This window comes from Columba livia, chromosome 4 (assembly GCF_036013475.1).
Source record: "Columba livia isolate bColLiv1 breed racing homer chromosome 4, bColLiv1.pat.W.v2, whole genome shotgun sequence".
In the NCBI taxonomy this organism is placed as follows: Eukaryota; Metazoa; Chordata; class Aves; order Columbiformes; family Columbidae; genus Columba; species Columba livia.
This window is the reverse complement of record NC_088605.1, coordinates 70,764,022-70,790,436: the sequence shown is the minus strand read 5'-3', so window position 1 is coordinate 70,790,436 and position 26,415 is coordinate 70,764,022. Positions and strand designations below refer to the sequence as shown.

At 40.2% G+C, this 26,415-nt stretch overlaps 1 protein-coding gene across 1 annotated transcript in view; it reads left to right on the top strand.

Annotated features, from left to right (window-relative positions):
* The first annotated feature begins 2,780 nt into the window (after nucleotides 1-2,780).
* ENPEP (glutamyl aminopeptidase) overlaps nucleotides 2,781-26,415 on the top strand; it is a 34,472-nt gene continuing 10,837 nt past the window's right edge. Inside the window, exons 1-10 of the mRNA XM_065062323.1 lie at nucleotides 2,781-3,661; nucleotides 8,054-8,195; nucleotides 9,509-9,640; nucleotides 13,699-13,819; nucleotides 15,959-16,113; nucleotides 16,742-16,855; nucleotides 18,549-18,683; nucleotides 21,948-22,013; nucleotides 23,378-23,443; nucleotides 24,699-24,850. Of these exons, the coding sequence (XP_064918395.1) occupies nucleotides 3,048-3,661; nucleotides 8,054-8,195; nucleotides 9,509-9,640; nucleotides 13,699-13,819; nucleotides 15,959-16,113; nucleotides 16,742-16,855; nucleotides 18,549-18,683; nucleotides 21,948-22,013; nucleotides 23,378-23,443; nucleotides 24,699-24,850 (1,697 nt within the window). The 5' untranslated portion in view covers nucleotides 2,781-3,047. The remainder of the gene's footprint in view (nucleotides 3,662-8,053; nucleotides 8,196-9,508; nucleotides 9,641-13,698; nucleotides 13,820-15,958; nucleotides 16,114-16,741; nucleotides 16,856-18,548; nucleotides 18,684-21,947; nucleotides 22,014-23,377; nucleotides 23,444-24,698; nucleotides 24,851-26,415) is intronic.

Here is a 26,415-nt window from a genome sequence, read left to right as displayed (position 1 = left end):
AAATTAAAAATCAACACCAAACAAATGATAGCAGTTGTTAACATCATCCCGGTGACTGATAAGATTGTTTTAATCTCTTTTCAGTTTTTTCAGAAATTGAACTAAAGCAATTTAAACCCCTCCAAACCTGACCAGCACTTGACTGCAGTCATGCTTCCAGTTTATGCTGGAGCAGTCTGGAGTGAGCTATCTTCTACTTTCCATATGGAAATTCATCATCTTAGGCCTTTTGGGAAGAGGACAGAAAAAGCATCTACACCTTCTCAATAAAGGCCCTGGTGCTCTTTTCTCTGGAGGGGCAGAGCCTGTTCTCTGCCCCTTTCTACCTAGAGACAGCCAAGCAGGGAGGGCACTGGCATCACCTTGGGGAGCTTTGCCCTCCCTTTATGGTTCATGTGCAGCAGAATTAATAGTTTGAACCCTGCCTTATCCTTGGACATGTGTATTGGGTTGCTGACAGCTGGGCAGCTTCTTAGCACTGCTGGCTGACCCCAGTGGTGTCAGCTAGGAACAAAGCATGTTTCTTGTATGGGAGGGATCAGTGTGCTCATAACTACCACTCTCAGAAATATATTACACCTATTTTTGGCTGCAACTAGGCTTGAACCTCACATTTATAGAGAAGATCAATGCTAGAGCTTGTGTATAAATGCACTACTGCTCTTGACTGGCAGAAGACACCACTAATCTCTGCTACTTGAGCTAATTAATTTGTCACTCCTCATTAGCTTGTAATGGCTTTTACTGCTAGTGTTGTTTTTAAGGCTTAGGATAAGAAAAACATATATTTTTGCTGTTTAGGACTAGCTCATCCACATATGTTTTCTAGCTCTTCCTGAAGAAGGGAATTGTTTCCAGTAAAAAATCTGCAAGTCCTGCCATAATTACAGTAAATAACTTCCTCTGCAGCCTATAAGATCAAGCAGGATTTTTCATCTTCAGATTAAAAATGTAACAGAAAACCTCAGGGCTAAGGAGAATACAAATGGAGGTGATGTAAAAAGCATGCCTGAAATCAAGGCACATCTATTATCTCATCACTTATGGCCTGCTCTGGCTTAAGATGTCTTATTTAAAATCTGTTCTCGCTCTTTTTCCTTGTCCTGTCCCATCAGAAGAAAAGAAAAGCTGAAATGGTTTTAAATGTTAAGACTATGATCTTCAGTGCTGGCTTAGTTGCTAGAAGTTAGGTTCTTACCCAATCCATTAAAGGGCACTGGTTTCCCATGTCATATCTAGTTTTGATCACAGCAGAGAAATGGGAAACAATAAAAACAGACATAATTTGAAACAGATTTTTAGCTTTCTGCTTGATTTTTTTTTTTGCATTGTTTTTTCACTTTTGGAAACAACTGAGTAAGAGTTAACTTGATACTCTGAAAAAAAAAAAGACCTTTTCTCAGTTTCTGTTGGAAAACCTTGCCTTTAAAACAAGATGCTACACATATAGTTGTGTGCTGTAAGACTGCTGATGACAATTAGGATGATTAGATAGCTAAAGTTCCCCATGGTGGCTGGCAATATTTCAAAGGCAGACTTCTAAAGCTCATGAGGAGATACATTTTTAAAGACTGTATGATCTCTATCCTGCTAAAGCTCCTTCCCTGATTCAGTGCATGTCACTCAGAGCATGTGTTGGCTGTCAACCCATCTGGATGTAACTTCATCTATCTCAAAACAAACAAACCAAAACAAAAAAAAAAAGCAAACAAACAAAACCCTCAAACACCACCACCAAGAAGCTAAGTAGTCAGAGAGTTGTAACTGATGTGAAAAGTGATGTTCATCCGTCTCCCTATAAGCTGAAACCATGAAGCCAAACTGATGTGCCTGATTAAAAATCTACTCAAGTGTACTCCGTAAGTAGAGAAAAAGGGTTAACAGTTCCAGAGACGGAGGTTTCTATTCTACAGTTTTTATCTAGTTCAGCATCAAATAAGGTCAAGGCTACTCTGTATACACTTTCATACTGCATTAGCAACATCTTGCTTGCAGGCTTAGCAAGGCCTTGTTTACAATAAGTTCCCCCAAGCAGAATCAGGCTCTATTCAGTTAATTTGTTTCCATGAAGCGCCACATCGTGATGACAAGCAGTAAATGCTAAATTAGGTCTTTACTACGTAAATCATGTAACTGCGTATTTAGAAGTGTCCCTCACAGCAAGGGTTCACAGTCAGGACTGTAACTGTGCTGCCCAACAAGGCAATTCTATTCCAGGTTGCCAGCCTGCCTGCATGATTATGAGCAATCTCCTGGAAAACTGGCCCAATGGGAGGGAGAAGAGGAATTATACATGTTTTAAAGTTTGAAGTCAGTGATGGAAATTTATTGTTCCACTATGCATTCTTCTGCCCGTGACTGCCTCGAATTACTCAGCAAAGGTAAACGAGCCTAGAAAAGAGAGGGAACAATTGAAAAGGCCTTGAAAGATATATGTGATTTTTGCTGGATTTTTGAGACTTTGGAGATGTCATTTTGCGAACTATAACATGGAAGTTCAAGGAAATCATTGTTAGTAAGAGGAAAAAGTAAAAAACCCCAAACCTCAAAAACCCAAACAAGAAACAGCAGGGGGGAAAAAAGGAAAAGGTAGTGGCAAAGGTTGAGGGTTTGGAGCAGTTACACCTCTATCTGCAAACTCTTTCTGAAAGCTGCTGACAGAGCTTTGGCATCTGATCATCTCCTAACTGCTGATTAACACAGCACTGTTTTATATTTAACTCAGGCCAGAGCAGGAGGGGCTGGGGGTGGGGTTGCATTGCTTATAAGGGGAACACGGCAGGAACAATGTTCCTCTGCATTGGTTCCCTCCATCTCCCGGCCCAGCAGCTGCGCTCCTTTTCACCATTCACATTTCCTCCAAATGCCTGTTGTCTTTAATTAATTGAGTGTCTTGTAGAAAGCGAGGTGGGGGAGACGAGCAGAGAACAGCTACACAATTAAAATAGAAACCAAGTCTGCTGAGTTTACTGAATGCAAGTGCTGAAGTGACTAATAAGCTTTTTTACGATTAATGTTTTGCTCTAAGAACAGACCCCGAAGCAGAGATGGAGGGCATGGATTTTGAGGATAAGAAGTCCAAGAGGTACTGCATGAAGACAAAGCATGTGGCTGTCATCTGTGGCGTTGTGGTAGTTGTAGGTCTTGCCGTGGGGCTTGGCGTGGGATTGAGCAGACCTAAATCTCAGCAATCTTCAGGGGAAACAGATCAACCAACAAACCCTCCTCCCACAGTGGATTTGGTTCCCTGTCCTGCTAGAAGTGATGACACTGGAGACTGGAGAGATTTTAGACTACCAACTTACATCAAGCCTGTCCACTATGATCTGGAAGTCAAGCCTGAAATGGAGAGAGACATTTACACTGGGACAGTCAATATTTCTATCATTTTGGAAAAATCTACCAGCTACCTGTGGCTCCACCTGCGAGAGACTGAGATTACAGAAATGCCCACACTCCGGAAATCCTCGGGACAGCAGATTGCCCTGAATGACTGCTTTGGGTACACGCCGCAAGAGTACATAGTGATGAAAGCAGAAGCAGAGCTCTCTGTCACTGATGAAAATGATCCCTACATACTCACCCTGAAGTTTCAAGGCTGGCTGAATGGTTCCCTGGTTGGGTTTTATAGGACCACCTACACTGAGAATGGAGTGATCAAGTAAAGCAGTTTTTCTTTTATTTATTAAACTTTCTTCTCTATTTCTACTTGCTCAGGCCTGCTCTATTCCTGTTTCAGCTTCTCAGTCTTGTCTCTCACCAGCTTGCTGACATTTCTGGGCTGTTCTTTAATTTTCTCATTCCCCTAAGGAAGATGCTGTATTCAAAACTCTTTGGCTGCTGACAAGTGAATGTGGGCTGGAGAGATGAGGGGTTTGTTATTATTCTGAAAAACTTTTTCAAACTCTACTGGTCCCAGGTTACCTTTGAGCTTTACAAATGGCTTCCTCAAAAAACTGCAAGGATTGAGGGTTTTTTTTATCTCTGTAGTACAATAAATAGCATATAGCTCTCACCACTCTCTCCTGTCACTCCCCAAGGTAACCATTTTAGAGTAAAATGCTCTTGTGATAGTTTTCCTGACATTATGCCTTCTTGACATTATAAGCCTGAGGAATATCCAAACCAGAACTTCTCTGTCTCTCCTGCAGCTCATTTAAATTATGGATAAGAAAGTCCAAATTATGAAGGTTATGTTTGACTTGGATTTTTTGTGCTCCAGCTCTTGCTTTTTAATATATCAATAGTTATTGAAAGACTACAAAGCCTCTTACAGTTCAGTTAACCCATTCCACTTCCAAGGTTTGTACTGCTTCAGGGTGGAAGCTTGAAAAAAACATTGCCCACTTCTCAGAGGCATTTCTTCACATTTAATGTGTGGAGCAGACACTCTTTTTTTTTTTTTTTTCCAACATTTACGTTTCTGAAGTGACTCATTCCAGTTTTTATGGCTAGAAGATAAACTTGGCTAGAGTTTTCCAAGGCCCTGTAGCAGGAACATGGAGACAAAGAGTGGTGTGTTTTCACTACACTTGTTTGCCCTCCTGGGACAACGGCATCATGAGTGAGAGTTGCATCAGCTCCACTCAGCTTCTGACAGGCAATGCCAGGAGTAGCAGTAGTGACAGGCAGCAGCAAATCCAGGAGGCAGAAGAAAAAGCAAGCATTGATTTTTCATACTTAAACATAATTATCTGATCTGTGAAGAAGTCAAGCAGAAAGTGGATCAAACCCTAGCCAGCACTTTGCCTCGTTTTCCTCCATCTACCACGTCAGTATTGCTCTGACTTGGAAGATGCTTTGAGCATCTGAAATCCCCACAGCAGTTTTAGAGTGTAAACACTTAGCATGTCTCTAAGTTGAGGTGTGTCACTTCCTTTTTGTTAGTAAAGGATAGCTAGATATTAAATGAATTGCCCCAGGTCCATTGCAACACCAGAACAGCAGGACCAGAACTCAGATATCCTGAGTTACAGACGAGGAGAGGTGAGTGTCCATCCCTCAAATCCAGACAGTGAAGGAAGACAAGGACCAAGCATGTGTTGTCAGGAAGGAGAACTTCAGAAGCTGAAGAAAGCAGAAGACGTGAGCTCACTTCAAGAGTGTTCCTATGTCTCAATTTGGGTGCTAGAAGCTACATACAATTGCAAGGACGATCCTAGCCAGCAGTCTGAAAATACTCGATACAGAAAGAACTTGAGTGTGTGTGTTTGTTAGGCTTGAGAAGGGCCCTAATAAGAATGAGTGAATGGTGATTTCTGAAATGCTTTTAATGTGGCTAAGTTTCAGCAGATTGTTTGTGGGGGTGGAAGAGGTGATGTACGTGATAGTGATAAGTACAGCTTTGAATTGAAAGCAACCACCAGCCAAGTCGCTGCTATGTGGTGTGAGGGTAGGTGATAGGATGGGGTGAGGAAGGGTGGGGAGGGAAGGCTTTTATTACTCATTAAAACTGCATTTTCCCCTGGCTTTCTACTCAAAACCAAGGCTGACTGGAATTAGCTTTTTTATTTAACTTTTGCCTGAGGCAGACATAACTCTTGGAAAATTTCAACCCAAATAGTTCCTATTTTGTTATGTTGTAAGTAAATACAAATCAGATCAGGTAATAGCAAAAGTCAAGCAAGCCTGCTAATAGCAGATGTTAGAGAAGGTGGTGGCTGAAGTGAAAATTAGAGTGAATGAAAGGAAATGAAAGTGAAATTAACCCACTCCTCATCCTTTCTGGTCAGTGTTAGAAGCAGCAGGACCTTTTGAGAGAATTAATAACACTGGAAAATCAGCTCCCAGGGCTGAGCTGCTCCCCAGCTGTCGATCTGTGAAGGCAAAGGTTTGCCAAAGCATTGCTATAATGCCTTTTGTTTATAAACTGGGCACATGTCCAGGCTCTGCTGTCAGTTAGATTCAAGTCTCCCACCAGATGTTGTGGAAAACAGGTAGGGTAGACATGTGCTGAACATGCCTGCAAGTCTGGGATCCTTGAGAGGCTTAGGGAGAAGAACACCCCATTTGGGAATCTTGTTCAGGCAGATCACACAATCCCCATCAGGACAAATGTGCTTCTGGACGTGCCCAGAAGTGGATCTTGAGATACCCTGGGAACACAACTATTTAAATTGACGTGCACATGCAGGTAGGAGCAGAAAATTTTCTCAGAAGAAGCAATGAATCTGAATTTAGGGAAAGAATAGAAGAAAAAATGCCTAAATTATCTCAAGGGGAGGGGGTTTTGCATCAAGTCCTGTGCTTTGGAATAAAAAAAAAAAAAAGGAATTCATCGTCATTCTAAATGCAGCTCTGTTTTATTTGAGGAACAACAGCTGGATGCTGGATGCAGTCTCAGCCAGACCTTCACTTCTTATTGCTATGATCTTTACAACTGTTACCTCTAGTTCACATTTAATTGTCTGGACATCAGCAGCAAGTAGAAGGGCAGAAGTCACCAAGCACTGAAAAAAAATCTTGTCTAAAAACCTACATTAAATAATTTGAAAGGAAATTACAACATTCTAGTGCCACTCCTATGTATGCCATAGCCTGGAGTTCTCATCATCGACCTCATAGGAATGGTAGTGCTGATGTCTGTCTGTCCCCACAAATATATGAGGATAGATGGATTACCAGCTTATAACTCAACAGAGATATCACAGTGTTATCAGTCTGTAGGAACAAGATATAAATGTGTCAAAATATATAGCCAATTTTTTAAGCAATAGCTGTGAAGCACTGCCCTGGGGACTTGAAGTTATCTTCGTTGTGAAATAGTAGCTTTCAAATCCTATGAAAAGTACAGAGTGACATCAAACAATTTATCAGTCAACAGAAACTCTACTGAGCCTGAAATTATGCTAAGGTAAATATTCATTATGTTTTCTGCCCATTAACTTTGGAGTTACTGTTCCAATGAACGTGTATGGTAAGAACCCAGACATTACCTCCATCAAGCTTGTAAATGACCCTTGCTGTTACAAGTTCCTAATGACCAGTTTAGTATTTAACCATCACAGGGAAATGCCAAGGGCAAAGAAGCATTGAAAAATTGGTTGTCAAGTGAGCTTGTAGGATTGCTGCAGACCTGTAATTTATGATGTACACTTTTAATTACTTTTTGAAAAGAAAAACTACCTTAATAAAGTTGGAGCAGCTGTAGAACTGCTGTCAGAAAATGCTCAACATTCCAGATTAATTGAAGAAGCATCTGTGATCCCTTTCACCATCAATCACTGGAGAATACACTCTGCCACTGCATAGTTCATCAATGGGGGAGCCCAACGTCACTGTGAGGAGCAAGCACAATATGAACATTCACAACCTTCACCTTATTTTTTACATGACCTCTATTGTCTAGGTCCTCCAGTTGTTTTTTTGACTTTCTAAACTCCCTAACATGGCTAGTACAGCACCTGTTATGTACTAGGATATTCACCTGAACTTCCCATGCTTTCTCCAACAGCTTCATTAATGGAGTCAGGGCAGCATAACAGCACCAGCAGAAAACTGTATGTGGTAACTGCAGAAGAAGAAACACAGAAGCAGGATGAGATTTTAGGGACACTTATACAATTCCAATGTTTCATCTCAGGAAATGTTCAAGACTCCAGTCCCAAGATAGGCTCTAGTGGGTAAACAACACACGGAGTGACTTAAGTAAAAATCCCTATACCAAGATGCTAATTTCCTTTCCCATTATATCATCAGGAGTTTATTTTAGGCACAAAAATCAATGGGAAAGCACATCAGGAAGGTAAGCAAAATTTTTACCAACCATGAGGGGTCATTCCTAACTTATTGCTTGACTCCAAAAAATCATTGATGATAAGCAATTGGCTTTAGCTTTTGCTCTGAAACCTAGACAATGTTGATTACGGAGGTAATGTCTATACAATGTCAACTTGTTCATTTCTGGTGTTGCCTACTTTTATGAATGGACAAGTACACACAGATATTTGTAGTTGACTTTAGTTCACGAAATTGCTACAAAATATGCTTAGAAATTGCAGATAAGTTTTTAAAGGTATATAATGAAGATTTGCCAATGTGTTGTTTGTTTAAGGAGCATTGCAGCTACTGATCATGAGCCAACAGACGCACGGAAATCATTTCCTTGCTTTGACGAGCCCAACAAAAAGGCGACTTACAACATATCTATCGTCCATCAAGATGAATACCAAGCACTTTCAAACATGCCAGTACAGGTATGTATTTCCAGCTCTGCTGCCTAAGTGGAATGGTTCTGTAAAGCCACTGGAAAGGTGGCATGGATCAGAAAGGTCAGTAGCTCTGTTCTTAGTAGTGAAAGAACTTTGGGAAATCTTTCCAATGGATGGAAATGTAATAGTTTGGAAATGTAAGGCATGGTGTGTGTTGCATATCCTGTAGTAGTTTTGGTGGTGTGGAGCTTTATAATCATCATGGCAAAATCAGCTCCACAAAATGGGAAACTTGCACATTGCATTTGTACTTTGCACAACATTGATATTTTTTTCTGCTTTTTCACTGAAGTTCTAACTTTGTTGAAAGAAACAAAAGACATCAAAATAGAGTCAAAATGAGTGAAATAAGAGAAAAATAGATTGTGAATATCTCAGTGACAAGAGATTTGAGAACATATCTGTGAAAATGTGGTTTTTTGCTTATGGAATCATATTACCCATAGCATTCACTATCTGTGCATTAGTTATACCGTATTTATAACAAACAAATCTCATTAAGTATTTTATCTCTACCAGAAGGTTAATGTCTTCTATATGCTGTTTGTTTTTGTCCTATTTAAGTTAGTAATCCACTCAGAAGCACAAGAAATTATCAGATAGGCAACAGCAGATAACAAATAGTAGAAATAAATATTTAGAGGATGAGTCACATACAACAGGTTGCAGGTTTGGTCATATAGTTCAGTTGAGAGGTAAGGACTTTTGAGAAAATGAGGAATGATTTTTAATTGATTTACAAAATGAAACTATGATCAGCACTAAACCTTGTGTACCTTTAAACAACCCACCAATTAGCAGTGCTAATTTGTATCTGAATGAGTTCAGGATAAATTTATTAGGCTGGTCTTTACCCTAAGTAGCATCTCTGCAATCCCTCACTCCTACATGATGGATGTATTTAAGAGAGGAGAACATCCAGTCTCTTCTCTAATTTGTCCAAACTGATGTTATTTTATGCAACTATTTCAAGAACAAAACAGACTAGCATACACTGGAAAACTCCTATTGGCAAAATCCCTGTGCATGTGAATTATTTCAAATCCTTGATGCAAAATTAGAAGCAGGTAAACTTATTTAGTGCAGAAAAACAAAGTCCAATGTTATGTATTGCAGTATTAATGGAAAAAACATTTTGTCTGTTCTCATGCCATCAACAATGGGATGCCAAAAGAGGTGAACCCGGAGAGGTGATTTATCACTCCTATGTAGTTGCAGCCTTCACAGAAATATTGTACCCTCTTCTGCATGTGTTTGCAATCTCCAAAATCAAATTAATTATTTTTCCATTTCTGCAGCAAACAGTACAGCTGGGTGATGGCTGGAGTCGGACAACTTTTGAGAAGTCAGTTCCCATGAGCACTTACCTGGTCTGCTTTGCGGTGCACCAGTTTCAGTGGGTAGAGAGAACATCTGCTAGTGGAATACCTGTAAGTCCTGTTGCAGCTTGAACACGGTTCAGATGACAAATGTATTGTGATCTGCACTAAAAAAAAAAAAAAAAAATGGGACATCTCTTTTTAACAGGAATATATTTTTCCCTTTCCCATACCCTGCTTTATGCAGCCTATTTGATCAATCAGGTGTTCAGAGTGGTCCCCCAACCTTGACTACACAGCATGGTTTGCAGCCCTTCCCTGTCTCCCACGTGGTACCTCCCATACAGGCACATGGGTGAGCAAGGAGCACTATTTCTTCATCCTCATCCCTGGCTTGAAGCCCAGATTCTAAGGGAATGTACAAGTCTAGGGGTACAAGAGATTCACAGGCCATGGATACAAACACTTCACAGTTTTCTGTGGGTTAAAGGATGTGAATCTATGCACTTGATGTCTTCCTATTTACAGTCATGGAGACATAGGGCTACAATGCTATGTGCCATTGTGTATTGGCCCTAATATTCTTTATTTTACAACAGTGACTTAAAGCAACTGCCCAGTGTAAGTTCTGTACAAATATAGAAGTCATAGTACCTGCCTAAACAGCTGGACATTTGGTAGGTGCCCTAATGAAATGAGTATCCAAATCCATAAATTTTAAATAGTGCCTTTATTTAGATGCAACAAGCAGTCCAATCCAGTTCTCCTGTATATTCAAGTCTCCTGAGGTGCAGCAGATCAGGCATAATGAAATCACAAGACATTACAGTGTATCACAACCTGAAAGCCTAAATACCATTTTCCCCTCAATATAAAGCCCTCATTTAGCCTAAACCTAGTCTGGGATTCTCAATCCACTGTTAGTTATTTATTGGTTTACATCTTTTCTTCATCTGAGACCAAGGATGACCCCAGAGCTGTATGCTCTTGCCACTGCCCTTCTTTTCCCATTAGGGGTGTCTTGCAGTTCAGCTGAGCTGGCAGCACTTTCCTCCTCTTCTGGAGACAGAAACACCAATGGTCAGGGAATCTGGACCAAAGCTCCAGCCAGACCACTGTTCCCCGAGCAAGTAAACTCTTCCCGAGTTTCTCCATCCAAAAAAGCTCAGCAAATCCTTCCCTACTTAAAGCTGTCCACTGATGAGAAAATCTGCCTTGTATAAATCTCTGAAGTGCTGATCCAGTTCTCAGCAAAATCTTCCTGCACATTGTTGTGCTGAGACCTCCCTCCTCTGCGCCCTCGCTAGCATCATGCTGCATGCTTATATCATTGCTCGACAAATAACTAAGACTAAATTACTCTTAGCCAAGCAAATGGAGCCTAGTTTGAGATAAAGATGCAATATTCTTAGATCCCTGCTGTTTGCCTGAGTAATTTGAAAAACATATTAGGCCACCCAGCCACACAATTTTGTTAACCAGATGGTCTCCAGCACAGCTGCTCCATTCACTGTCAGAGACAGGACTTTGGTTATTTGTCCTCAATATATTTTCTCTAGAGTTTGATTATTTTAAGAATCAGAACTTGTACAGCTTTTATAGAACACAGTACGGTAGGGGGGAAAAATGCTGAAGATGTACGTAAAACATTTTATTTTCTAGATGCAAAAATTAACATTCTATGCTTTCCCATGCCACTTTCCAGAATATGGCTCTCAAGTCAATATTTGTTTGGGTTTTTTTCTTCAAGCAAAACAGTAAAGCCCACAATGTTCCTGACCAGTTGTAAATTTTCTAAATAGAAGAGAGTGTTCACTGAAGAATGGTAATTAAAATGTGTGTGTGTATAAGCAGGGGTATTTGTGTCAGTACAGAGGTTGTCTGAAGAGATGTCTTCTAATTCAGGTCTTGGCTGCTATATATTTTATCAGCACTGTTCACTAAACAATGTCTGAGGACTTGCCTTCACTACAAAACCTGGGTTTTAAGTGAGGTTAACATCATAACTGTTTCCTTTCTCTTAGCACAGACATAGTTTTATCAATATAAAGTTTATGTGTAAGATTGTTTTTAATGAAGGGAGGCACGTAAACTCTAACACTACAAATTATCTTTTACCCAAGAAAAACAGGCTATCACTAGAGTTTTTAACCAGATATTCAGAAAGTCCTTCTAAGCAAACAGTTCCTTTCTAAAGGAGCAATGAGATATTTAGATTCACCAACTGCTGAAAAAAACATACCACAGTTTGCTATATAAATTGCTAGCAATAAATCCTTCATCCAACAGAAAATATCCATGTGATCCATATATTGCTTTCATAAAGAGCAACAGCATACAACTTACCTGACATGGTAAATTATTTCAAAATTCCACCGTACACTCTGAAAGCCCTTGCCCTAACAAAGACATTAATGGAATCAATGGTGGGAAATGTGCCTACAGCTGTAAAGGATGCTCCTGAGCTGATTACCTGTCAGGTACCAAATGTCTCGTTTGGAAAATCACAGAGTAGATTATACAAATGCAACCCAAAGTCAGTTCTAGTGCATGATGAACATTTTGGAAACCATTAATATGGATCAGCTAGGGGACCAAAGACTGCTAAATTGGGTAAAGAGCTTACTGAAGTGGAAATTGCAGACTGTAATTGCAAACTGACCCTGAGGGAAATCCCCTGGCTGCAATGGATTCTCTATTGAATTTCATAAGCTTTTTTTGGTTTTGTTTTTTAATTCCAGCTCTATTTATGACCACTTTCCCATCCTCCCCTCTTGTTGGAGGAAGTGCAATTTCATGGTATTGAAATCAATGTGCTGTCAGGCTCCAAGACAGCTCCTAGAATAGGCCAGCTCCTTTGTTCAGTTTGAACCCTAAACTCCTGGCTGTAAGACAGCATTGGGGAATAAACAAGCCACATCAACACAGACAGAAGAATGTGCCCCATTCATGGGACACAGAGCCTGCAAAATGGGATGGATTGGTTTTCCTGAAGCCAGAAACTTCACTGTATATAAAGATCTCTTACTTTCTATGTTGGAGGTTTTGGGGTACGGTGAAGAATAAAAGCCTACAGCTCCTGACAGCAGACATGGCAGCAGTATGGGTCTGCTCTTGGGCAGAGATCTGTGTGAGCTTTGGGACAAAGAGATTGAGGGAAAGACCCCCAAAAGACTCCATAAATTCTCAAGTTGGACTTTGTCTTCACAATGTAGAGACAACATCTCAAAAGGCTTTTTCAAGCTGTAGGTCTCATCATGGTTGTGGGGGCTATAAGGACTCTAGTCCTCCAGGGCTTGAGGTTTCCTGTTGCTCGACAGCAACGGCCAAAGTAGTCGCAGGCACCAAGCCTCAGGGATGGAAAGGTCAACACTCAACACACCATTTTTTGCATTAAGGAAAAAAAAATCCTTGGATATGCAAGTGAAGCACAGGAATAGTCACTCACCACACACAGGGCTACCATACGTGCCAGTTTTCCTGGACCTGCCTGCTAAGATGAGAGAGAGCTGATTTTTGTCTGAGATTTCCAGAGGGGCAGCAGCCCTGCATGCTGGGTGGTATGTGTCTTGAGGTCCTGGGCAGACAGCCACTTCATCTGGTAAACACACTATCTTCAAAGGGTCTGAGGTCTTCAAACATCCAAGTACAAGAGGAAATCATGATGATAGTAGATAGGAAAAGTAGAAAGAAATTGAAGAAAATAAGGTGTTCCAAGGCTTCAGACACATTTCAGGACAGATGTGCTCCACCAAATTAGTCTGATGGGATCAATGAATTGCTCAAAACAAGTGGATTCCCTGCAGTTGTTCTTGCCCAGTCTTCCTTCTTGAGAAAACAAGGCCATGGGGAAGGAGGGGCTGGTATGCACCCAGACCCTGCTCCAAGCTTGGCCACTGTGAGCTTCTGGACATGGGCTTTTCCAGTTTACATTTTCAGCATACTGTGGACAACGTGCACAGATTGTGCTGACTTGATCTCTCTCTTCTGTACATTTGAAAAGCTTTGTTGAATAAATGTGTTAGGGAACAGAATTCAATGTTCGGGCCAGTCTCTTAGAGAGAACCTGCAGTGTTACAAGTATGTACGTTAAATGACTTTTCAGTGCTTGCTACTTTCTAATTTCTTTTAACTGAAGAGTGCTCTGATTGTCTCTCTCTATTTTACAGCTGAGAGTTTACGCCCAGCCACTGCAATTACACACAGCAGAGTATGCAGCAAATGTAACAAAAATTATATTCGACTTCTTTGAAGAGTACTTTAATTTGAGCTATTCTCTTCCAAAACTAGGTGATTATTAATACTTACATTTTTTCATTTTGCTAATTTACTGTTATGATTATGTTTCTCCTACAGGTCTATGTGCTTTGGTGGAAAACAGCATGAAAGCATTTGGTTGCTAACTGATGATATTATGTCAGGATGTTTTAAATCTGTACCCATGTAGTTAAAGATGTTCTTAAATGTCATGATGGGAGGGCTGATCTCAGTTACAGTTTAGTTATTGGTTCTCACAGTTTAGTTTGCTGAAGCACTGGTCCTGGCATGGTTATTTTAAAGTATCTTGTGGAAAATCAGGGGAAGCATTGGTGTCATCACCAAAGGAACATCATGAGCTAAAATAGAGCCAGAAGAAGTTTGGGAAAAATATGTACCACTTCCATGTGAACTTCTGGACAAAAGTCAGCAGTGAGATAAGTGAAGATGTAAACTGCCAGAGAGTATGTCATACTATTTATTGACCTTAGTGCAAAGTGGGTGTGTAGCCACTTCTTAGAAAGAAAGATGAACACGATCCAGAATATAATCTGTAGTTTCTACTGCCGGGCTAAATAAAGACCCAGAGCTAAACAAGAACAGGCACATTGTCAAATTTCACCCATGGTTACAAAACAAGCAATGAAGAAGTCATGCGCTTGGGCATCCTTTAGCTTGGCCTATCTGGACTCTGGATCTGATTTGTGTAGTTTGAACTAATAAAATTGGGAATGTAATCAGAGTTTTGGAAATGCAGCCTCCTAAGACCTCCAAAGAGGTAATACAGTTAGGCTCATTAATTTAAAAGGATGGAAAAGTATTAGCTACAAACATATTAGGGCAATGTACTGGGGAAAGAAAACCCCAAAACTTTGAAGACGATTAACAGTGCTATGCAAGCTTTTTGTTGGCTATTCATACATGCACCTGTTGGGCTAACTTGTGTTACTTTAACAATAGAGTTTTACCTCCTCTTTTCAAAATATCATCTGAGTTTACTGCAAAGCTTTGTTTGCATTTCAATGACAACTGAATTAGAGAAACCAGTGCAACATGTTGGTTTTTCACACACTGGTACCCAGTAACAATTGGGATCATATCTCACCTATGCTTCCTATTCAAACTTTCATTTCCATATAAGCCTGGTGATTTGACCACATCAGCATTTGGATAAGGGTCTGTCTGCACTCCAGGGTGGACTGGTAACCCCAGGTCAGCACTATCACAGGGTAGATGCTCCTGTAGATTTTATACTGTTTTTCTCAGAACGTCTATTATTTGGATCACAAATCTTTACTTACTGTGTTGTTCCCTCAGTATTAGAAGTCAACTAGACCAAACCTGATGAATCAAATGTTTCATTTAAATATTGTATTTCACATTGATTTATGGCTTCTGGCATTGCCATTCTCCTTGTGATCCTTATTTTGATGTTAGTGAAGCCCTTGCAAGATTATCAGCTTTGATTCTATAATCAAGTTATTTAAATTAAAATCATTAATTCATATCTTCTGTTAAGGTGGAGTGGGGGTTGTTTGTTCTATTCAGTTTTAAATGTATCTGTAGTTTTTCACTAACTCACATAGAAAGGCTGTGGTCATTATCTGCAGAAGAAAATGCCAGTCCAATTGAGTGCACAATTCTCATTTAAACTTCTATTGATTACTGACCATAAATGAGTGACCCCCACAAACTGCCAGGATAGAAGCAGATGTTGTTCACTGCATGGGGAATTTATTTCAGTTAACTTGTCAATAAATATTTTTAATACAACAGTGTGACAAACAATGACATGCCTCATTATGCTACAGATAGTTTCGGGAGGTTTACTGCATACAGCGCATCCCCAGACAATACTATTCATTTCTGGAGCTAAATTAAGTATGTATGATACACACGCTCCCAGGAGGTGGCACAGCATCACCTCACAGGACAGATCCTCAGCTAGTGCAGCTGATCCCAGCTCTATTCATCTCAGCAGAGCCAGGGTGCTGCTATCAGCTGCTGCAGCCCAGTTCCCTGCTTCTTAAACACAGGTGATGGGCTGCAGCCCACGGCTCTAAGTCAGAACCACAAACGGTAAGCAAAACAGGTTGTGAATACGCAGAAAGGGGAGAAGCTAAGTGGTGCAGAGGATACAGTGGTAATCATGTTCTCTTTCTTTCAATGTAGATAAAATAGCTATTCCAGATTTCGGGACAGGTGCTATGGAGAACTGGGGGCTGATCACATACAGAGAAACAAACCTGCTGTATGATCCCAATGAGTCAGCCTCTTCCAACCAGCAGACAGTAGCTGCAGTGATAGCCCATGAGCTCGTGCATCAGGTACGTTTTGAGACACAATTCATTTTTACAGTGCTTCAAATGTGGAGTCACACCATTTTAATCTTGGAAACACTGCCGTTAACTCCGTCTTGGAATCTTCTACATGTGCTCACAATTTAATTGCAAAGTATCGTGTTAAAACAGGGAACTGTTAGAGCTTTAAAGTGCCTTCACTACTGCCTTGAATTGTTCTTAGGAAGTTAGATGCTTGGGTGCAGACTATGAGCCAGCTTATGAAAATCCGTCTGAAATATCTTAAAGGAACTAATTTGCATTTACAGATGTCTCTCTTGGGTAAGCAAGTAGGGACAACTATACACTGGGGAGGCTGTCTGAAAACATATCCTTAAAAACACAAATCAGCAAATCAAGAGGAAGAAACTAAAAATATTTTCAGTGACACATGAATCATTAGCAATCTCCTCAGTAACATGTAATTTTATAATAAAAATGACGTGTCAACACAAGGCGAGGCCTGAATTCCTATTTAAACCACAGAATTATGATAATTTTCATCTGGCAACAGGAATAAAAGTGAACAAATTAATTTTCTATTGGAGATGTGAGATACTGAAAAGTACATTTACCATTTAGCTAACACTGCATCTTTCAATGTTTATCATTCTAGTGGTTTGGAAATATTGTGACCATGGACTGGTGGGATGACCTGTGGTTAAATGAAGGATTTGCCAGTTATTTTGAGTACTTGGGAGTAAATGTTGCAGAACCAGAATGGAAAATGGTAATTATTTCTGTCTCGTGGAGGGTTGGCAGGGCTGGGGGAGCATTTTGGAGGGGGTAGAGGTCAGACAAAGATGATGAAGACTTCAAGTATATTTGTGGAAAACTAACATAATGCAGTGTAACATAAACAAAAAGTTGGTTTAAAATTTTCCATGTACCTATGCTATGGTGTGAAACTAGCCAAAGTAAACTTCGTAAAGTATTAGTCTGCAGGGAGAAGTCACTCTTTTTTAACAAGTGAGTCAAGTGTTTGGTTATTATCATGGCAAAAAATACCTCAGGGGATTCTGAACAGAGCCTTAATAGTTTTGTAATGTTGTTTAAAGGTCTAACCCTTGAAGACAGAGATTCTCCTTTATTTTTTGTATTTAGTTGGGCTGTAGTGTCTCTTCATAAGACATATCTTAGGATAGTTATCCAGCCTGGTGAGGGCTGGGAACCTGGGCCTGTCTTCACAGCTTAGGCTATACATCAAGGAAAATATCAGATCCCCTTTCAGCTGCTGCCAGCATTTTAAGTGTCATTTCAAATGCTCCAACACACAATCTCTACTCCACACAGTGCAAAAACAGGTAGTGACAGTGGATGGCCCACAACGCTGCCTGTACAGCTACACCAACTCCAGATACTTTAAGGGGGTTGCAGGCAAAGAGGGTAACTTTAAATATGCATTACACTCTGAGAAATAATAACAGAGTGTGAATAAAGGGAGGTCTCTAGCTTTCTCCTTGCTCCCCTCCCAAACAGACATGATGGCGCACAGCATGTGTATTTCCTCCAGCTGTCCAGTTTTAATGAGATTCTGGCTACTAGAAAATATATAACATAGGGCAGTAGAAGGAATCAGGATAGGTTTTGCATAGGTTGAGCTTATTGTCAAAAACTGCTAGCCCCTGAGTCTAGTAACTTTAGAAGCAGGCAGTGTTTACTCAGTGCCTCACCTGCCTCCCTCCCTGCTCCCCATAAATATCTCTTCTCATTCATGTTACATGAGGCTGAGAACAAAATCATTCCTCAATCACTTCTTTTACATTTGAAGTAGGAGATCTGTTGTGCTACCTACATTAATAAAATTTTATTACTGAGCCTAAAATTTAAAAGACCTTTTTGTATCTAGACACCGTGTTTATTTAATATCTAGAGCTGTTTCAGTGTTATCTTCCTAGTGAATATTAGAAGAGAAAAACTAAATAGAAATTTAGTCTTCTTTGGTCAATATTGATTAGGAAGTAGGGGAATTTTGACTGCATGTCACTTAATCTTTTAAAAAATTATAATAACTTTTTTAAAGTTATAAACCTTGGGATGGGGAATCCTACCTTCTTCCTGCAGCCTTCCCTTCCTCTCCAGCTCCTTTTTCACAAGAGGTGCCCGTAATGCTTTGCAGATATTGTCACACTGCTGAAATTGGTAATACAGGCTCCTTTCTTGCCTACTGAGTTTTGTTGTTGCTGTTGTTATGATACACGTGGGAAAACAGGGTTTTTCAAATGGTAATTTATGTTAGTTAAGGAAAATATGTATCCCTCCCGCTCAGACATAAAGTAAGAGTTCACGAGTCCTTCTTTAGAGGAAGCAAAATTTAATTCCGGCTGCTACCTCCTTGAGAAACTCAATTCAAGCTTCTTATTTTGTGTAGTTAGGCATATAGAAGAGCCTTTGTTTCTATTCTAACATCTTCTCTTTCTCAGCTTGAACAGGTTTTAATTGATGATGTGCTTCCTATAATGAGGGATGACTCTTTGCAGTCTTCCCACCCAATTGTGGTTGATGTGTCAACTCCAGCTGAAATCACCTCTGTGTTTGATGGGATTTCCTACAGTAAGGTAAGATATCATCCTCTTGTGACTTTGGATTCAAAGAAAGTGGAGACTTGGGAGAGGAGATAAAAGTCAGAGGAGCTTGTAATCATAACTCCTAACCCACCTGGGCAGTGAAAACAGGAAAGTAACTTTTTGTCTCATGTTGCTCACATTATCTCAGCCACCTGAGAAGCCTTAGCAAAGATGGGCAATCACCAGCCTCTGCTGCCATTGTCCCTAAATTGGGAGACAACTTAGCTCCACATTTCACTGAGAGTTGTGGAACTCAGGACTGAATTGGGGTACACTAGTCTGTAGCCCAGAGATGGTAGAGGGCATCTCATCAGGTATTTGATAAGTTTTTTGCTTATCCTTGGGCTGTCCCTGTCAGTTGTTCATGAGGACCTGTGCCTATCTAGACTCTTTCAGGAGCCAGCTGGAACCAACTGAAAGAATCCCTTGTGTCATGGGTCAGCCATCTCCCAGACCTGTTGCTTTTGACCCTCATACACCATGTTTGTGTTGACAGCTTCTTGTATGACTTTGATGCCTACTTGTTGCTTTCCCTCCAGGCTCCCATTATCAGCTAAACATAACATCTTGCATTGCCTTTAGCATTAGCTGTGTTGGAGTTTGTAGCTGTAGATATTACTTTTATTAGCTAGACTTGACCCATCCATTTCCATCAAGTTTTCTGTTTTCAATTGTTAAATCCTCTATCCAACAATACAATCAGTATTTATTGCATCATAAATGCCTCACAGTCGAATCATAAACTATGTGAAAACCTGCCTTGTGTAACACTGTTCTTAAATCAAACTAACTTAAGTCAAGAAACATACAGAGCTAAACCAAATACTCCAGACAAAAATGTATTTTAGTGGTGAACTAAGTAAGAGACACTTTGGTATGGTCTGAAAAAAATGACTGAGAAAAAAAACCCTAACTTTTACTCATCTTTTTGTGCCTAGATAATTGCTACATTAACTCATTTTTTTTAAGCTAAAACACTTGAAGACTCATGCATTGTTTGGGAACAGTCTGCTTGGGATATAATTTGGCTTGGGATATAATTTGGCTTGAATGAGAAAGTCTTTGCGTAGATTTAGCTCAAATTACTGTTGGTATTTATATATAAATGCAGGACAAAATTAACTTGTTTCTTTCTGGCTTCATTTTGGCTTCTCTTTTGCATGTTTCTTATCAAAACAATCTCCTCATGATGTTATTCATCACTAAACAAATAAAGCATAATTTGGAATGCTCTCTGTTAGTTTTACCAGAGCAATTACAGGGTTTATATAATCCTAAAACTCCAATGAATTGCCTAAGGCTCTGTGGAGTCATTGTGGTGGATTCTCTAAGGGAACCTCTGACTGCTGTATGAGGGCGTTATGCATCAAGGAAAGATGTATTCCAATAGAGCTGGTGACTACACAATTAATGTATATAATGCTTTTAATCCACTCTTAAAAAGTAATTGTATCTCAACTCTTTTCCAGTTTAATCTTCTCACTTAGGGTGAAAAATTTAAAATAACAATAAGATTTTTTTCTTTGGAAGTTCAAACATTGATTACCTTTTCAGAAAACAGATTCTTAAATAATTTCTGCTAGAAATCTGGTCTTGGACCCCCACATTTTTGGAACCTCCCAGTTAAAGGAGCTTAGGACTGCATGTTCCACATTTCTGCTACGTAAAATCTTGTCATATACTTGGCAATCACTACAGCTTTCTAGGAGAAGTTATGTGGGTGTTGAGACTTCCCCCATACCCCCTTTGGACAAGGTCACCTATTCAAGTCAAGGTTGCTCTTTTGAACTTCCCCAAATAGTTATGGAAGGTTATAGAAACACTGGGGTTCCTATAACTGGTGGTTTTGTTAGCATGAGATTTTTTCAAACATACCTATTCGTGGACTGTAGAGGAGGGAAAGGAGTAGGAGAAAGAGACTGAAAAGTAGTAGCAGATGTAAGGGGCTAACTATACATTGCAATCTAAAGCAAAAGAAATTTCCATTGCATGCAAACACATACACAGGTGTGTATTTCTTCTCTGATTTTTAATATAAAAGAGAGAAGGTGGTCTATGAGAGGTGATAGTGGATCAGAAGTGTCTGATAGACAAAGGTGAGGGACTGAGATACCCTAGTGCACACACATGGCCTTATGATCACCATTAATCATAAGCAAGCTTCTGATTACCACTAATGGATACCTGTTCTAAATTTCACTGAATCATTTTTTAATGATGTTTTGTGGCAAACACATTGAATTATTGTGTCAGAAAAGAGTCATCTGCCGACCACCTTGACTCTGCACCAATAGTCTGGAGAGCACTCTGAGGCATATCTGTTCAAATAGTCCCTCAACCGTGACTCATGCAATCAAGTTGACATTCTCAGACATGTAAATAGGGGAGACAGGATTTACTGAGAATTCAGATAACATTCTTGTTTTCATGGAACAACTGGATTTTTAAACCATTCATAGAATTAGGTTCCCAGCTGTGCTATGATTTAGTCTGGAATATGAAAACACACTAATCCTAAAATCATATTTTGCATTTTAGATTGGGTTTGTACTACTTTTATTTTATTTTATTTAATATTTTGTTCCCACTCTGTTCTTTGTTTCACATGACTCTTCTGCTTCTTTATTCTCTCTTCCCTTTGCTTCTCTCTTCTTTCAAGGTCCTAATTGTTGTTTTGGGTTTTTTTCTTTGACACCCAAATAAGTAACTTTTCTGATTCCAGTTCTACCCTGCTTCAGAGGCCAACCCTTTTCCACCAGTCCTCAGCAGAGTTCATTCTGAATCTTGCAACAGCATCTCCACCATGTAAAGCCCCAGACTTGCAGCATTTCTGAAGTTGGGTGCTCAGCAGAAATCAGTTCCTCTATCAGGCTGTGCTGCTGGTCAGGTCTGGTTCCCCGCTGCCCTCATCCCTGTCCTGTTCAAAGTGATAGAGGGAACCCCGCTCGCACAAACCAGCAGAGTGGTGGGACAGTGACCTCTGGCACCAGGGCTCTGGAGCCCTTGTGCTGGCAGAGCTCAACTTGGAAATGGGCGTCTGATCCCAGCTGAAGACCAGCTCTCGTATCCAGAATTAAGCTCCAACAGGCAGGCATGCTGTGTACGGAGGAATTAGAAAAACCACTTCCTTAGTCAGATGGATGGATTCTATTTTTGCTTTATAAAATATTCATTCACATGTTCCTTTTTAGGAGAACAGAAATCCAGTGTTAGAGCAGCACGGAATGACCTTCTTCCCTTTCCCTTTGTCCTCAGGGTGCATCAATCCTCAGAATGCTTCAAGACTGGATTACACCAGATATCTTCCAGAAAGGCTGTCAGGTAAGAGTGGCACCAAAATATACCAGAAATGCAGCTCATCCCCATGCAACAGTAGCAAAGAGATTATTCAAAAAGCGCATATCAGAGATCCTAGTATTAGTAGCAAAAGTATTTAATTCATTTCAGTATTGAGTGGACAATGTCAAGGGGAAGAACTTTCACACTCCCACAGAAGGAGGAATGTGAACTGCACGAAGATTTGATAGCCTGCCAGTGACAACCTGAATTCATGACAGCTTTTAGTGGAGAAACCTCCTCCACCCGGCTGTCATCCTGTTGTCAGCTAGGAACACTTGTTCAGTTGTATGCAGCTTCATATGGCCACAGTCCTCCAACCCACCCAAGTCTGCTATGCACTCTTATGTCTTACAAGCTCACCCATGCCCTGAGACTTGATGCTGGAGCACCCACCCCTACAAAGCCAAGGGAACAGGGAGCAGAAAAGAGATGTTGCATGGTTCATAGTCCTTCCTTGTGGAGAATCAAACATGATGCTACAAAACAGGAGAAAGGAGCCCTCCCAGAAAGAGGACGTTATTTGTCCTTTCCTCTAAACAATCATCTGTCGTCTCTGAAGAATTACAGCACAGATTTACCACATTTGTTCTTCCCTTCTTCCCCAGGAGCACTTTCATAGGCTGCTACAAGATGTTTGTATTTTCCTTTGTTTTTCCTTTCATATATTCAATCAGAACAGTTCCTCAAGATGAGAAAATACAGCCACCTTGTCCACAAGAGTCTAATAATTCCCTTCAGAGCCTTCAAGAACTTTAAGGAAGGTAACTGTGGCTAACAGTGAAACAAACAGCACCATCTACTGACTAAACATCATTAGGATCCAGATAACAGGTTAGGAAAGCGCTCCTTAAGTAACCATATAAGACATAGGACAGGAATAGTGTTCAGGAGGTGCAAACACTTGACTGAATATCATTATTCCTGTAATGGTCCTTTTGATTATGACTGAGAGGTGACCAGACTTTCCTACTTCCACTCAGAGTTCACAGCTACTGAAATCTTCTGAAATAGCTTCCTCCTTCTAAACAACCTCTTACATTAGACAGAAATTTGCAACAGAGTATGTTGTTGTCCATTTCAACAAAATACAAAGAACTCTTGAAGTAAAAATTCATTTCATACTAACAAGTCACACTGGAAAATGCTGACTTCTAACATTACAGGATACATTGGAAAGCAAAGGAACTTAATCAGCTGAATATTGATCCATTTAACCTCCTACTCACAATATGACCTCTCATGGATAGATACTCTATACAACTGATCCTGTTTGAATATATGTATTGTTTTCATAAGCAAAGGAGAAAGACCTGGTAGTATTTTCACAGTCTTCTACCTCTCTCTAGGCATATTTGAAGAAATACCATTTCCAGAATGCCAAGACACAACAATTTTGGGAAGCTCTGGAAGAGGTAAGTTTTGCAGAATCTCAAACCCTTGCTAAATAAATGTTACATTTCTCGCCCACTGATTTCAGCTTCCCAAACTTCTTATATTCTGCAGCTTTTCTGTCAATAAGAGATCACAAGCTAGGCAGCCTCCTACTATATTCCAATCCATCTTATTTCTAGCAAACATCTATTATTTCCTCTTTTTTTGGCAGAAGACTCTGGAAATGGAATAAGACACAAGAAAGGAGGCCTTACTAACAAACAGCCTGTTACTGAAACACTCCTGTGCAACTCAAACTCATTTCATGGGTGAAAACACCCCTCAGCCACCACACACACACACCATATACTCTCCCTTATCTGCAACCAGAATCAGCTGTTTGAAACCTCTCAACAGTATTCATTCACCATGTAATTTTGGTGCTTATCTCCATCTCTAGCTTCTGAGTTGGGTCATTTTCTGTGCCAGCATTTTCTGATCTTTTCTTTTCCTTGAGGTTGGGTTGTTTCTTTCCATCTGTCTCATTACCACCAGAAGCCCACCTACACACTACTAGCTTCTTCCCTTGATGATATTTCCTTTCCTTCCACTGCTGTGGATGCTCACATAGTCTAAGTCATACTTCTTTGTCTCCTTTCAATTTCCCATCTTCTCCTTGGTCCCAGACTTCTTCCCCCTCTCTCTCTGGTGCTCTGCATCTTCACGTCACCTATCTTGTCTGAAGAAGGAAACAGTGACCCCAGCTCCCTTCCATCACAGGTGGCATCCTGGGAAGTCAGTGGGAGCTTCCTCCAGCTCCAGTCTCTAAGACAGAAGTTCACAGTATACAAAATGAATGAAATTTTACATTAGTGCAGCTGCTGGTCATTAATACTGGCTCCTGCTTCCCACTCAAATCAGGGCATGCTGCAGGAATTCTGGCTTTGAAAAGTCTCTTGATGTCCTTTCTGTTCTGTTTGGTTATTTCCTCAGAAAAAAACTGAGCGATCTTAGACCATGTAAGGGGCCCCAAAGGTTCCTCAGTATTTCTTGTCCACATTACTGACTAGTCTCCTGCTCGCATGTTTCTCATGTCCTCTTTCCATGTTCAAGATTCCAGCTCATTCCTTCTTTCAATGACAGGCACCATAAAAGGATTTAATGGAGCATTTTTTTTGTACTGAACTTGCTCCCTGCCACTTTCTGCTCTTCTTCCTCTAATATCAGAGAGAATTTTTTTTTCCCTCTTTGGACTGAATTTGCTTTTTCACTGAAACCTTCTCCCACCATTCATAGGCAAGTAATGAACCTGTGGCGGAAGTCATGGACACATGGACTAGGCAGATGGGTTATCCTGTTTTGGAGATGGGAAGTAATTCAGTATTCACACAGAAACGTTTTCTCTTGGACCCCAGTGCAAATGCTTCTGATCCTCCTTCTGATTTTGGGTGAGTTCCTGCTGTAAATGTCTATCCAAAACAGGCAGAAATATTGTACAGATACTCTCTTCAGCTGACATACATGTAGGAAGTGTTATACCCATTCTTGCTAAATTTACTCTTAGCATTTGTTTTTAAAAAGAAACCAGCAGGGAGTTAGGTACAAATATTTCAAGTTTAGGACAGCATCAGCCCTTTGTCTCAGGGTTTCTTTCTCAAACACGGCAGAGGAAAATTGGACAGGATCCCTCAGAAAATTTTCTTTCTACACACAGACAGCTGAGATGATTGCAAGTCATCTGTTGAATGACTGCAAATGATAGTCTGTCAGACTAAGAATGACTGACAGAAAATTGTCTCTGTCCAGAAACCAGATACCATGATCCGGGTATTTTATAGCACAATAGCTTATTTCTTCTCCTATATGGTATAGGATCTATAATACCTCACAGGGTCTTCACAATACAATACAATACAGTGTCTTCTCTATATGTCTTTAAAACATGAGTTACTGTGAAAGAGCTAGTCATGTATAAATGCTATTAATTTGCATTGTAAGCAATTTCTTTACTTTTTAACTCAGGATGGCATTGCTTAATTTTTTCCATCCAGAAGATGCTTATCTAGCCAAAGTTAGACATCTTGGGCTCTTATGTGGCTGGCCAGCCAGCTGCAGACATTCCTCTGCCCTATTCAGGACAGGTAGGATACCGTACAGGAGGGTATCTCTTAACTAATGGATGACTAATCTGAGGGGAGATGAACCTACCTGTGGGGTGATGGACTTGCACAGAAAAATGGCTCAGGTGCACCATGGCATTAACCAGGTGAATAGCCGCTCAGAGCTGGCACTGTGGATATTCTTAGCCAGCCCAAATTTTGAGGCAATACAACTTTGCTAACATTTCAGTGAAACAGATTCAATTTAACCCACGTTAGGCAAGTCTCATTCCTTGAACTACACCAATCAGCTAAACCAGTAAAACTTGCCTGTATGAACCAGAACTAAATCTACCCAAATGCAATTTTCCGTTAGCTTCTACCAGTTATTTTAATACAAAGAGCAAGGACAAGTAGAAAATGAAGAAACAGCTGCGGCCACTTTAATTCATTCTGATTAAACAGAAAAATCTTGAGCAATGAGAAGGCCCATGGTATTGGCAGTTTTGGATAGGTATCAAAAGAGTTGGATGAGATAATTTTGCAATTTTGCATTTATCCCAATACAAGCAGAATAGTTTGCAGGCTTTTGAAGTAACTCTAGCTGCAAACCACAGCACTGTGCTTTCTGAAGGCTGGTGTTATAGACTATTCAGGCAAAACTACTTCTTTGTGTTAAAAATTTTGACTTATTGCACTATGCTCTGAGGTAGCAGACTCAGGAATCCTACTTTTGCTTTACTTCAGTCTTGAGTTACTGCACATTGCATTTGTCATTTCTTGAGTAGAAATCCCAAAACTGTTCCTAACCCAGTCTGTCAAGAAGCTGAGCTGTGCGCTGTCCCCATTATTCCCAAAGTGAGAGGGGAATTTGTTTCTAAATACGTACTTTTTGTAAAAGACTTAAAAATAAA